At 40.2% G+C, this 15,342-nt stretch overlaps 1 protein-coding gene across 1 annotated transcript in view; it reads right to left on the bottom strand.

Moving 5' to 3' along the window:
* SERGEF (secretion regulating guanine nucleotide exchange factor) overlaps positions 1 to 15,342 on the bottom strand; it is a 155,520-nt gene that overhangs the window by 105,976 nt on the left and 34,202 nt on the right. Inside the window, exon 9 of the mRNA XM_086472010.1 lies at positions 12,086 to 12,246. Coding sequence (XP_086328136.1) covers positions 12,086 to 12,246 — 161 coding nt within the window. The remainder of the gene's footprint in view (positions 1 to 12,085; positions 12,247 to 15,342) is intronic.

Genomic DNA, 15,342 nt, shown 5'->3' with positions numbered 1-15,342 from the left:
ATGCAGGTCCAGCACTATGACATGATGTGAACAGTGTGACAGGCTTGTTGAGGTGTGCAGCTTCCCAGCAGCCACACCAGATGGCTCTCAGTAAGTCTACAGAAGAACAACTCTCTCGGGCAAGAGAGCAAGAGAAAGAAACAGGGGAAAAAACACAGAAGCAAAATATCTCACGAGGAAGCTTCTGCTAAGGCATGTGTAATGATTACGGTCCTGCGTGAGAGATCTTTGTTAAATAAATTACAAGTGAAAGCAAATTATCTGAACTGGTGGGTGGTTCAACTCAGACAAACGTGACAACCATGGGTTTTTCCAATACCAGTTCTCTAAAATCAAAGTATTCCTCTTCAATTATACCTAGTTGTATCTAAATTACATGTAACACAAGAATAACACCTGTATTTCTACTGACATCTCTGTCTCTCCGTGAATTTAATTGAAAATTACTAAGTGAATGACATTAAAAATAGCCTCATTAAAGAGCAAATCTAGATTACATAGATTCGTTTTTGTTAGCTCAAACATAAAACTAATTTAGCATCACCATTTCAAGTGTTTCAATGTTTTTGATTCATTTTCTCCCTGAATATCAGCCAACTTACAGTATTGAATACAAAAGAAAATAAGAAAGGTAGATGGAATCCAAGTGCGTGTATTATTTGGTATATTACACATTTCTCTTAATAATGTATAAGCATACAAGTGCATCACAAAGAATCACCTTTATCTAACATGAATAAAAGGATTTCAGAATTTGGTCCTGATTTCTCAAACTATCAAAATGTAGTGCTTAGCCTTGTAATAACATAAGAAAAGCAAAATGCTTCTCTTTCAGTCACAGGACTCAGAGAAAGCACATGCAGTCTCACCAAATGGGAAGAGATGTTTCTGAAGCACATTACCTGTTGCCAAAAAGATAATAAGCAGACCATAATTTGAAATCCCTGTAGTAACACAGGTAATCTAAAAGAAGCCGCCAGTAAGTAATGTGTAACGGGGAGAGCACAGGCAAAAAAAGGTTGAAAGAGCAACCTGGAATGTATATTTAATTTCAGTAGCAGTACATCAGTAGTCCCTCATGTTCTTAGCATTACCAAATTTGAAGTCTTTAGATAAAATGACTTTATTAGAATTCTCTCTGGCGTGGCATGCTGAGCACAAACTCAACAGAAGTGAATAAATGCTCTTTTCTCACTGGCTTTCTGCCAATCTGACTGCAGAGGCCTCACACACAAAACCAGTCATCCTTGAAGACCCTGAATACTGTCAGTCTTAGAGCACTCCTAACTCATTTGGCTACAAGATACTGTAGATGTCCCCATGTACCGTGCAGAAAAGCAAAACAGGATACTATACTGTCCTCATTTGTTGAGAAGGTGGGGGTGGGACACATTCTCTCTCAAACATGAGACATTAAATTCACATCATATCCTATTTCATATTTCTGAACAGCTTCTCAGCTAAGCTAAACCAACTGTATCTTCAGATTATTAAAGAGCATCACCGTAATTCACAAATACCATCTTAACCTTTCTAAGTGAAAAGACACAAGCATTTTGCTTCTCATGCCCCTCCAAGCAATCTGTATTTCAGACTTGCTGTGGCAAGAAAAACCAGAGACACCAAATTAATCCTCTAAGACTTAATGCAAACTGCTGAACCAAAAGACAGCCTTCTATTACTCTGTTTCAAGTATTCTCTCATTTTCTGAAGCTCCAAATCTCAACATTATGTTCTCTTTAGGAGATTTCAGTCCAACATCTAAACTGAACACAAAAAAACTCCATGGAAAGTTTTACACCTGGCCATGTAAATGTATTTCTACAAGTCTCCACATTTTTCTTTGCCTCAATTCTGTGTAATGGAGATCCCAGACACAAATACTGAGTAGAATCAGCAGTATCAAAGGGGAAGAAGCCTTAGAGATATGCAATGAGACTTAAAAAGTGACTGTCATCACAGATTTCCATATTCCCATTTGTTTAAGGTTACTTCTATTTCCACATGATATAATAACCATGAAATAATATTTTGTATTCTTTTAAAACAGAATTAAGAATCAAACTATAACAGATGCCATGAAACAGTAAAAGAGAAGAAGATTGTGAATTTTCATTTTCTGAAGACTGACAACATCCCTCCCACCACAACCTGTGACTTGCATTCCCAATGAAAACATTAGATTCACTGTGAAGCAAAAAATCAATCTGCATGTTCTCAAGAAACTGGCATGCAGTTTCAAAGTAATCCTTTCAAACATGACAAATTTAAATTTTCAAAAGACAAGTTGACACCTGCTAGCTCAAGATAAGATCACTGATAATAAGATTTATGCTCTTAAATACCCATATCAGTGTTGGAAATAAGAATTGTTTTAATAAATGTTCTCCTTGTCCAAAAATCCACTTAAGAACGTGAAACAAAGAGTAGGATCAAATAAAGGCTTCAAACACGAATCAGTTCTTCCCACCAGCATTCAAGACAGACCACTTAAGGGGAAAACATTGCCTTTTGCCAACTTCTCTAAATATAAGATGCTGAGAAACAGATTTGACTCACAAATCCACAGAAGAATCCCTTATATATCCATGTACTTATTAAGCAAGGTGGTATCAGAGCAGCCAGTGATCCAAAGAGCCATCTCCCTGGTTTTCATGATAAGGAAAAAATACATTTAAACCAAGAATTTGAAATATCTACAATAATTAAAAGCCTTGTAATGCTTTCTATCTCACTTCCTGTTCTTATTTCCTCACAAAATTCTGAACATTTCTTGTGCCTGTGCTCCCAAAAGTCACAAAGGTTTTTTTGATAATTGCAAGCCAATTAGTGTCTAAGCTTTTATAAATACACAGCTATTTTCTCTAAAAGTGGGTGCTCCCTTTTTCATTTTAAGTGCATTACCACAGTGAGTAACGCATCCTTCGGAAAAATCAGGATGCCTTCATTTTTTCTTTTAGTGCTTAAATCCTAAAAAGGAGCAGTGGCAGATTAAGAAGTCAAAGAAGAAAATAATCAATTCACTGTTTAGTATATCTCAAATTTACTTTTGTGCATTTAAGTGATAAATCCTTTCCCAAAACTACAGAAGAAAAAGGGGTTTTCTCCATCCACACATCTAAAAAAAAAAAAAAAAAAACACAAAAAAACCCACACGAAAACACAAAACCATGAGAAATCAAAATAGGGAACCAAACAGACAAGACATGAAAAGGGAATAAGATTCAAGAATTAAAAATCATATCCTATGCTTGCATCTATACAGAGAACAAAAAACTTACAAAGTACTACATCTTGGCATATACTAAAGCAATAAAGGAATTGCATAGTTATATACACCTGCAATGTATCTTCTCACAGCACTTAATCAAATGTTAGAAACCATAACATCTGTCCGGATTAAAGTGGCTGAAATCTGTTAGACAAAGTTTGTTAGATCCTTTCCCACCCATAACCTCCTGTGAGGTCCAGCAGAGCCCGGCTTACTTGCTCTGGTTTTCTTTTTCTTCCTGTAGAAATAAACTAAGGTCTCAGATTTTCAAGGCTTTGAATGGGTTCACACTTTCAAAGTGAAATCAACTGACAATGGAGGCTGCAGGTAAACCTTGGCAACTTAAGGCTGGACAGAAGGGATTTCCACTAAAGCAATTACCAGTAGGAAAACTGACTATTTAATGCTTGTTAATTTAACACTTAAGAGCACAAACATTATGCCAAACAACGTTCTGGAAAAACAAACACATCCTAAGAACTTCTTACTGGCTCCCTAAGCACTTGCTACCAAGGTAGGGATCGCTTACATTAGCTCTACACCTGGGAAGAGAAGGAGGAATGGGAAAATGGGAGCTAAAGTGGCAAAACGTAGGTGGTGGCACTTTTGGAACCTTACTTCTAAGGAACTATCGATTTTTTTTCTCCCTGATAATAAAAAAAAAGTCTTTATAAGGTTTTTATTTGCCTTTTCTATGATTAAAAAAAAAAATCTGCAAGGCATCAACAAGAGCACAAGTCTTAGCAACCTTTGCTGGTATTTATTACATGTGATAGCAACTGAGTTTATAGAGACCTCAGCAATCAACCTCCAGGAGACTAAGAATAAACCCTTAGGCAGTTTTAAAACAGAAGACAGTTTAGCATTTCTGTCCTCACAGGATTAGATGCATCATTCTTACTTTTTCTTCTCCTTCTTCCTCCTTTCACAAACAAGTTCTGTTGGTTGAATGCTGGGGCAAAGGCACAGGCTATATTACGTGACGTAAAAGAAAACCACAGAGTTCAGGGGTAGCTTCTGTCTTTGACAACTTCAGTTTAAATTAGAGGCGAGGCAGCCAACAGGCAAAAGAGAGGAGCCACCAGGTGGGAGGACAAACAGGTACCTGTTATTTAGCCGGTTACCCAGTAAAGCAGTCTGAAATTTGCTGTGAGCCATGGCATAGCAACAACTTCAAGCATTACAGAAGAAACATGAGTTTTCTCTTCTGAATCTTTCATTAAAGAGTAGCTTTACAATAACTTACAACTTAAGCACAAAGGCCAGAAAGACTGGCAGGGCTCAGAGCTTAAATGACTCATTGAGAAGTGGAAGCTGGAAACATCAGACAAATGAAAACAAACACCATCACTGGCGTAGAAGTACAAGCGTAACCCAAGTTCAAACCAAATCCAAAACCCGTAAATTAAAAGCAGGGAGAAGCAGGCTGCGTGCTGCCTGGGACAGCACTGCCTCAGAGAGTTTATGGCCCCACAGTGACAAATGAGTTTGAAAGGACCAACAGAACAATTCAATAAACAGGTAGAGTTGAAACCACTAAGATCTCTCTCGTCTCATTCACCTGTAGTACATTACCTAGTAGCCCAGCACATTTTTCAGCTACATAGTGCATACCACCTACTAAGGAGTAACTTTTCAGAAGTAACACTCTTAAGAAAAGGAGAAAAACAATGAAGAACTAATGAAGTTACTTCTACTGATACAAAAAAGTAAACAATTACAGACAGTGTTCTATCAGATTCCTGGGAGGGTAACTTAAATGATCTATTTATTTCTCCTTGACTATTTTTTCCCTTTTTTTTTTTTTTTTTTGGTCTTAAGATTCCACTGTTACAGAACCTGTCAATAAAATTCATCAACACAACAGAAAAAAGAAACATAAGCAGCATTTACACCAGAAGTTTCTTGACCTAAAGCTCTAGGGTCAGCCAGATAAAAAAAGAACCAATCTAACCCCAAATCATCATTTTTGCATTATTTTTCCATCCATAAAAGGAGGTATGGATGAGATTTCTTTGCAGAGAACGCTGTAAATTGATAGCTCTGTTCCAGTTCACTATAGTTTCTTATTGATTTTCTCTCGTTTTAGCCTGCATTGATTTGTTAATCCCGTCTCCGTAACAGTGCTAATGACAAATCGAGAACGAAAAACTGCATGCTTTGGGGCCTTTTCCACCAACCTCTTGCTTCAAACCAGATTTTCATTTGGATTTGGAACGTGTCTGTGCACATACCCTGGGTTAAATCTGACTCACCTTAAACTAGGATGGGTGCTTTTTCTATTGAAACCTTTCTGTTTAGGCTCCTCAACTGAAACGTTAGTGAGGCAGAACTGAGTTTCTGCACTAACAGTTCTCACCTTCCCAGGTTGCTGCTCACAGAGACTTTGTCTTAACACCAAGTACATTTTTTTAAGCAGTTTTGCAGCACTCCCCACGGTTGATTAGCAGGCATCAACTGCATCATGCATGGGAACAGCACTAGTGAACACTCACGGGATTTGTTGGCGCAAAGAAACACTGCAGAGGAGCAATGAGCTGGGTCACAAGCTGTCTCTGAGCCCAGAGTGAGTTGCAGTCATGGTGCATTATTAGCTGTTATTAGAACAATCTACGCAGAAGGATGGGACCCAGTCAGTACTTTTAATTTAAGGAATATAGTATGAGCATATGCAGGTCACAGAGTTACAAACAAGATAACTTCCATCAGTCATTTTGCTACTAATAGGCTCACTAAATACAGCTGCCAATTTGGTCTCATTATTAGGGCTACACTACTGACAGCTGATGCACATCTGCACAAGCCGTGGCTACTGCTGCAAGTAGTTTTAGTCTCTTTGCATTTCCCTGATACTTTCAGAGATCTCCAAGTGAGGTATTAGTTTGGAATTCTAACTGCAACATGCTATCAAATGGAAAATAAATTTACGAATTATGAAGATTAAGGTTTCACCCACACTCACATCTGTAGCACCTCAGTCATCACATGCTAGGTGGGTCTCCAACTCCTGATTTCATCCCACGTCAGTCCTCTCCTGCTTCACCCAAACTGTAGCCAAATCAACCATTCATGGTCTCCCATAGAGATTACAAAGCAGCCTGACCCCTGGCTGCCACCTCAGTGCTACAGTACAGCCCCAGCAGAGCAATTTTGGTCATTTTAAATCCACTCTCATCTGCAAAAGCGGTAACTGGAAAACCTCTAGTTTGCACTCACACAGCATATGCTCTCTAGCACGCAAAGGCCGTGCAGAAGTTCTACTTTGCCACTCACACGGTGTGAATTTTAATTCCCATATCCCCTTCTGCAATGCCAGCTGCAGAGAAATTGGTATGGGTGATGGCAAACGCGGTGCTGGGAACCAATATCATCTCCTCTTTGTTTTCCAAAAACTACACACCTGGAGTTGGTGATCTAGGCTCTGCTTATAACCACAAGGAGAAGAGGAAAGCAAAACTCCTCATCCACACACCTAGTGCTAAATAGCTGAGCTTCACTTCACCAAATTATTTACGACAAAACTGCGACTAGTTACGGTTTTTATGGAGCAGACTAATATTTCCAGAGTAACTTCTGTTGCCTTACACACTGGTATTCCTAATTTCAAGAAATGACTTTGTTATGAGTGTTAAATATCCTTCTACCCAGGCTATAAGACATTCTTTACAAACCACAGTCGAGTCTTAACAGGATCAGAAAAGCAGAGAATAAATGGGATGGCTACCTATCCAAAGAGTTGCATTTGAATTTCAGCAGTTTGTTACTGCTCTCCATTTCCTGCTAGGAAAATGACAGGGAGAACTGACCGACCCCAACAGTAAATCCCATTTCCTCCTTTGCTGTGATAGCACTGTAAACTCCTCTCAATCTTCTTGCAGTGTTGCCAAGATTAGCGTCATCCTCCTACACAGGGCATGCAGATCACACAAACACACCTAATCTAACACAGACTTTCTGTATTTCATATGCAGACTGCACTTTCATTCCTTTGATACATCCTGTTTGGGTTTTTTTCCCCCTAATGATAATTCCAACAATTTGGTCTCAACTTTCATCCTTAATTGCAACTTCTCATTTGCAGGGTGAGTAGTACTCAGAATCCACTTCTCCATGACCTTTATTGTCATTTAAATGAATTGATAAGCCAAGAACTTGATCTCCACTTTCACAAGAATATTAAAGGGACCACCTCTACATTACCATTTTCATCACTGCATCTCTAAAACAGCGTAACAAAAGCAACCTGCACTAATCAAGGAAAATTCAACAATGCCATTTTTCAAAAGACATAGATCAAGACCAGCTTGTAAAAGACACCAATTCATGACACAAAAAAACCCACCAAAACAGAACACAGCACTGCACTACTTGCTTACTAAGCGAGAAACTCCACATCGCTTCGACTTAAGAATGAGGATAATTTAACTAGAAGGACCTCACAAACCCCTCGATAAAAGACAAGCTGGCCTATACCTCCCCTTCTATGGGGGTCTCTCCTCATGAAAGATCACTAGATGGACAGATCCAACTACATCCAATAAACATCCAGGGAAAGCAACACACACTAACTGGAGTATGACACAAATAGCAATGTGACCTGCCTGGAGCACACTAACCTTCCCTTCTATGTAGCACGTGGGTTCTCTTCTCAGCTTTGCAGCTGACTTGCTGTTGCACCCACAGTCATGTCATTTCTCTATTTCCACTCCCATCCCCTGCTTGTTTTCACTATTAGCTATAAGTATTGCAACACCTTTTACTATGAGTTTTTCCAGGTGCCACATCTGTTTCCATGGCACAGTTAGGAGTTTTGAGGCATGCTGGCAAATCAAAGAACAAGGAACAGAGGTTACTGAAACTTTGTTTTTCACAACACCACTCCTATTCAACTATATCACTGGATTATCTAAAAGTTATTGAGCTTGGAAAACTAGAGAGAGACTTTCACACTTACCTCCTTCCCTAACACCCGAAGTGTATTCTTAAAGCAGCTTATTATTATTACTATAAATATATAAAATATAAACCCACAAAAATATAAACCTCTTGTTTTGACCATTCAAAATAAAGAACACAGCCACAAATACTTACGGTACCCAATCAAACAACTAAGCATACAAAAGCCACAGACACAGCACAGAGATAATGTACATGTAATACTATCAGGTGGTTTCTTTTAATGCCCTTTAAAAGCCTCAACTACAGCTTTACTTACAGAGGCCTCTAAAATTTTCCCTGAGAAGCCAAAAAACACAAAAACAGTTGTTCTTTTTGTAAACCAAAAGATTCCATTTTCAATACTACTATGTCTATATGTCAAGGCAATAACGATGCCTTATCGGTCCCATTAACTTATCAGTCATATAATAATCAACCAATCAATTATCATCATAGCATATATCTTAGATTTGTCTTGTAGATAGATACTTAATATTTTACAACATGAATGAGGAAAAAGGGGGAAAATAAGAATATACTAAAACCAAAGCTATCTTTCAAATATGTAAACAAAAATGACATGTTACTGCAACTGCCACTGTGGAAGAGTGGCAATAAACGTTGACTGCAAAGGGCCACAAGAATGTGTGCATTCCTGATGGCATTCTCTGAAAAAGGGAACCGTACGGAGGACCCAAACCAATCTGTATTGCATGGGACGAACATACACACTGGAATTATGGACCGCAGTACTGTCACAATAAACACAGCAGGTACAGGTTGCCACAAGTCCATCAGTTATTTTCATTCCCTGACACAACTGGCCCCTACATCCACCATCAAGATTTAAGTTGGGTGATGGGAAGACTGAGGAAGGAACTAAGCCCAAGAAAACCCAAAAGGGACAGTGGGACACAGAATTTTTTTAGATTTTCTAAATGAGATTGCAGAGATCCCTCCTCAGAAAACTGTAATCTAGCATAGCTTGCTTTAAGGAGAGAAAGGATATGATGAAAACATGGCTCCATGTGAAAAGTGCCACATATCCAAAATGACTGTAGCCCTTCCTTTCATCCAGTTTAGCAAGAAATGTTCAGTGCTACACGATGACTTCTCACTTGTTTATTGCTGCAGCAAATGTTTGCTGCCATGTGAACAACATGCTGAACATACCACAAACAGTAAAACGATAGCTATTAAAACCAAAAATATCAAACGGACTGGAAAAGCATTTTGACAAGGAGGAAACGTTAAACCAGGTCTTTGTAGCACTTGCTAAATACAGAGGCTCATCATATTTCAGGCCATTTGTATTTAATTGTCCTTTCATCTGAAGAGCAGTGGATATGAATGCACATCAGGCAGCAGATGAGTCAGATGTTCTGAAGAGGTCCAATCAAGGACGCCCCACAACACAAGAGCATTGCATGCATAATGTCTTGCACAAGTGACTTCAGCTACAGCCTGAAGTTTCTTTTCAGTATCTCACCCTATTCCATGGTGGTTATGCACCAAAGCACTGAGAAGAAAATAATAAATAGACCTGTAGTCACATAATTCAAAAAGTTTAAACACATGCAACTCCAGGAACCTGATACCCACACACTCTTAAAGCTGTCAGGAAGACATACTCAGATTAGTAGATAATCATCTAAAACTCAGGCTTTTGTTCTTCCATCGTTTCAGTTGAAAGACAGAAAGTGCTCATATTTCTCAAGGTCAATGTTTGCAAACACATTTGTCAGAAAAAGTCAAACTCACAATGGAATAGGTCAGTCACAACACTTCAAAAATCAGGTTTTGGAGTGGTAGACAGATATAGACGTTATATTAATTTCAGCACAAAGAGAGAAGAATCCCTGGTCTTTGGTGGAGAAAGTAGGTAAGCCATGAGCATGGAGAAAAAGAGCAGCATGGGAGGTTAAATCTACTGCACTGTCCTTGAGGTAAACTAGTGTGCCTTTTACTGCCCTCTAATCCTTAGATTAGTTTCTCCATTTTGGTTTTTAACAATATTAACTGAAGGGCAGAGGCAACCAACAGACCACAACCTTGCCAAAAATTCAGTTGAATCAAAGTCAGTTGTAAAAATAGACCATGGATAAAAATCATTAGTTGATTTTTATCAATCCTCAACTGTTAAACTGTCCCTCTGCATTAAACATGCAAATTGGAAATGTTCATTCAAGGTAAACATGGAAAAGAACTCATCTTCTCTGTATTCCTTTTAATTCAGCTCTCAAATCAAACCTCATCTCCATATGACAACAAATGGAAAAAGGGATACCTTGTGTGTAAACAAAAACCAGCTCACGCTCTACATAGCCTACATACTAAAATTTAATGCATTTTTAAGTATAAATTCTAGCTCTGGCGTTATTTTGCAATCTTGAAGTGAAGCAATTTAGTCTTTTATTATCTGCTTTTTCCTTTTCTCATCAACACAGCTCCTCTTAGGGTATAAATGATGCTAGCTCTTGATCACACTCTTCCTAAATCATCTTCATGCTGACAGCTCTGGAAAGAATGATGCCTGCTCCAGAACACTGCCATTGCTAATCACTCAAATCAGGTCTCTCATAGGTCTATAAGGAGGAACAGTGCTGAGGGCAGCAGAATGAAGATGAGCTTGTTTTTGTCTTCCTCTTCAAAGAATGTATCTGAATGCATCCCTTTCCTTCACCTTCATGGATCACTCACCCTGCCAAGCATGCGATCCCCTGTGCAAAAGCTACGGCTTCCTTGGCTTTGCATTGTACAAAGGACAACAGAACTACATACCTGAGGCAGTGCCCAAAGCACAAATGAAAAACAGCGTAAAACAGATTCAACAGTGGTGTTCTCTATAGATACCAAATGACAAAGGCAGGGACACCCACCTCAAAAAGAGTACGAAAGTTGTTTGAGACAATGGAGTTAACACTGACCAAACAAATTATTTATTAGTGCAGCATCCTGGGCTCTGCAGCTCCACTTCACATCTACGAGTGCACACGTCCAGAGAACACTGATGACGGGAAAAGGCAGAGCTGAGTGTTCTCACTCAGTCTCGCCATGGGATACTACCAGGAGACAGAGCACATATATCACAGCTGAAGTTGTCAACCTGTACTCTACCCCTTACATTTTGACTGCCAGCTACCCCACAGGGAGATGCATACCTTCTGACTGGTTATCTGCCCAAACGGGACTGCACACTGCCTGCCAACAGGCCAATTGCCATATGCTGCCCCTCAGCCAGTAAAAAGCTAAGAAAATGGTTTGTAGGCAGTACAGGTTGCACGTTGTGTCAGACTACAGCCAACAACTTAAAAAAGTAAAGTTTTCTTTCTGTAAAAAGTTTTCTTTCTGGTCATCTTCATGCTTGAGGATAAATCATTTTGTATCAAATTAGCCATATGAAAAGAAAACCTCCAATACCACTCAAAGACATTATAAGGTGGAGAAATATTCATGATATGGTTAGATAGCCTGAGCTAGAAGCTGTGGTATTATTATTTACCAGCTAAGGAAAGGCCATTGGCTAAACTGTTACAGAGCGCTTCAGACAAAAGTGGCACTGCAACTGGGCAGAGTCCCACCTCATCCGTTAGGCTGTACTGCAGGTGCAACCATCTCCTGCACACACTGATATCTGAGAGAACTTGGCATCCTCTGCTAACAGTAACTCTGGTTCCATCAAGGAAAAATCAGTTTCGGAATGCAAAAGCCTTTTAAGAAATTTGAAATAAATGAATTGTATTAACTTCTGAGCTTACAGGAAGAGCAGCAAGGGTTTGTGCTGCAGCATTTGAAAGGGTTCCATTAGGAAATTGTTCTGATTATTTTAATGCACTTAAAAATAATTGGGAAAAAAGTGGTGATTTTCTTCTTTACCTGAGACGCTCCATTTAAGCAAGGCACTGAAACAGGGATGTTACACAACAGCTCCAAGCGTTGTTCAGATGCTGTGCAGGCCTCCTGCCCATCAGGAACCACCGCACGCCTTCCAAGTTGCCCATAGTCTGCTCTGCCCCAGGTGAATACTTTGCCAGTTTCTAAACACAAAACACATTTCAAGATTACTTCCTCACTGGGTTCCTGGAACACCTGGGTGCCAATTCAAAACCAGAACAACACGTCTTAATGCATCTTATCCAAAGCTTCAAAAACCTAGTGAAAACTTACTTCTGGGAGAAGGAAAAAAAAATTAAAACTAGCTAAAGACATATTATGATGTATTTCTACACAGTTACTCAAACTGCATTTTCTAGCAGAATAACATCTGTTATTTTTAATTTTAATATATATAGCCTGGGCTATAAGTGAAACCATGTCAGTAAAACTGCATAATCTGGACATTCTGCATACAATAGATACACTTTGGTTCTACAAAGGACATATTTTTAGCTTGACAGAAGCACACACAAAACAGTTTATTACAAAACATAAAAGACTTCTCTATTCCCAGTCTTTCCCATAGAGACATCCATCGCATGTCCTGTATTTAACATACAGTTTATGTTTTTCTAATAGAAGTTGCCTTCTGTCACAACTTCTGTTAGCAGAGTAACAGCCCTCAGGACAGCAACTGGTTAGTCAGGAACACCACCACAGGTGCCATTAAGCATTGGAAACGCACTGGTTTATTTTCACAGGAATCACACATTGGCCAAGGAAAGATAACTTTAAATGAGAACAGCAGTATCTGGATCGCTCTTCTCTCCACACACTATACCAGGTTCACTGCTGCAGGACTGACATCCAAAAGTGCATTCTCCAGTATGGATAACATCCATAAAGCAATGCTTTCTACCTTCAGTTCCCAATATTAAAAATATATATATATTAAAAAAATCATATTGAGTGACAGTTCTGTTTACTTAATGAAGTAACTAGATCTCTGCAGGTAAGTCATGAAAAACTGCCCCATCTGGGCTTCCAATTAAAAAAAGTTAGACACACAGCATAAACATCATGTTCTCAGCTCCATTTTAACTCGAAGGAGCAACCTGCATTCCAGCCTGGAAGGAAGCCTGCAACGACCTTGAGTTTTGTACACACTTCAAGCAAGCATCAAACTCCTCGCCAGAACTGAAATCAAGTCATCAAGTTATAAACCAAATGATGTGGATTTGAGGAAAATACCACTAAGTCAAGCAAGTCAGCTTAAACACACACACTTCTCCCCTTGTCACTCAGTACAGACATATCCCACAGAGGGGTCAGGAGCAGGAGCTACTGGTCACACGACCCAAAGATGACAACTGAGGGTTTTCTTAACATAGACCTTTGAAAACCTGAACACTTCTCTTTTCCTTTGGGTACTGTTAATCTGTCTTGAAGGGGACACAGGAGGGCACTGCTGTGGAGTTGAAGCTGATAACGTATCTCATAAATAAACTGGAAACCTCAAATTTCTTATATTTAGATACATGAGAAGTATATGCATTTTCCTTGGAAATCTGATAGTAGTGGTAGCTTTTACCCCAATCGTTGTAAGTTTTTCAGCCGTATTTTCTCATTTCACTGATAATGTTTCCCCTGAAATAATTAAGTGATAAAATTAGTTGTCCTTTTCTCTCAAGGGCACAAAGATTTTATTCCTTTCAAGTTTCCTAGCAGTTCAGGGAAAAGCTGAAACCAGTCATATACTACTTTCGATGCAAGTGAGGTCTTCAACATAACAGCTTCATTTTGTTAAGTTAAAGTATAAAAACAAGTTTCAATAAGAGAACTACCAGTATATCTTACAGGGATTGGGCAAACAGTTTACATTTTAAAAATCATGCTTGTTCTGCAGTTCGTATAGATCTCTGCTAAAAGCATCTGCAGCTGCAAAAATGTTGCAAGAAGACTCCTACGTCAGTATGTTACATAGAAATTTAAATGTAGACTAAGCTTCAAGTTTTTCCATCAGACCAGTTACTGCACCTATCCTGAACTCTGTCAGTGGACTGGAATAGGACAGGTAGGCTGCTCTATTTTGTATCCACTAGAGAAACTGAAGCCGAGTTTTACGAAATTTAAACATCTAGTTGTAACATCTAGTTAGATCAGTCTTGCCAGCAAGACTGGCAAGCCGGTAACAAAGGATGGGGAAAAGGCTGAGGTATTCAACAATTTTTTTGCCTCTCCTCCCACATCTCGAGTGGATGGGCCGCAAGACAGGGACTGGGGGAGCAAAGTCCCTCCCACTGTAAGAGAAGACCAGGTTTGTGACCACCTGAGGAACCTGAACATACGTAAGTTCATGGGACGTGATGAGATGCAACCCAGAGTCCTGAAGGAACTGGCTGAGGTAGTTGCCAAGCAAGTGTTCACAGTACTTGAAAAGTCATGGCAAGTCAGGTGAAGTCCCTGGCAACTGGAAAAAGGGAAACATTGCACCCATTTTTAAAAAGAAGGACCAGGGGAACTACTGACCAGCAAGCCTCGCATCTGTGCCTGGGAAGATCAGGGGACAGATCCTCCTAGAAGCTATGCTAAGGCACATGGAGGACAGGGAGGTGCTTTGAGACAGCCAGCATGGCTTCACCAAGGGCAAGTCCTGCCTGACCAACCTAGTGGCCTGCTATGATGGAGCGACTACATCAGTGGACACGGGAAGAGCTATTGATGTCATCCGTCTGGACTTCTGTAAGGCCTTGGTACAGGCCCCCAACCCCCAGAACAGCCATGTTTGGCCACATGCATCCCCATCACAGTGGCCTGCTGAAGTCACAAGCCACCCACCTCGCTGCTGTTTGTTCTGGGCCCTATAAATAAAGCTGGCCCACAACTCGCTGAGCTTTGAGGCCCTCAGGTTCCAAGGATGCCTGGAACCCAGAGGTCCAAGAGCAAAGCGGGTGGCTGCCCATTTTTGCGTGGGGGGAGAGGAGACGCGTGGCTGCAGGAACCACAGAGGAAGCGGCTTCAGACGGGGAGTGCCACATACCATGTGGCTGATGGTCTGGAGCCCATGGAGGTGGATCAAGAAGAACCAATGGAAGTGAATCCACCTCCAGCATGGCTCCCCTGGCACTAACACACCGTGCCAGGGCTCCCCTCCATGACACCACAGCAGTGGCATCGCTGGAGCACCCAGCCCAGCCACCGCACCCCCCATTAGCTGAGAGGCCCAGCCTCCACACCAGGCCATCCTGTGGCCCACC

This window comes from Leptosomus discolor, chromosome 12 (assembly GCF_034619465.1).
Source record: "Leptosomus discolor isolate bLepDis1 chromosome 12, bLepDis1.hap2, whole genome shotgun sequence".
NCBI classification, from domain to species: Eukaryota; Metazoa; Chordata; class Aves; order Leptosomiformes; family Leptosomidae; genus Leptosomus; species Leptosomus discolor.
Note: the sequence above shows the minus strand (reverse complement) of the source record. Positions and strands in the feature narration are given on the sequence as shown.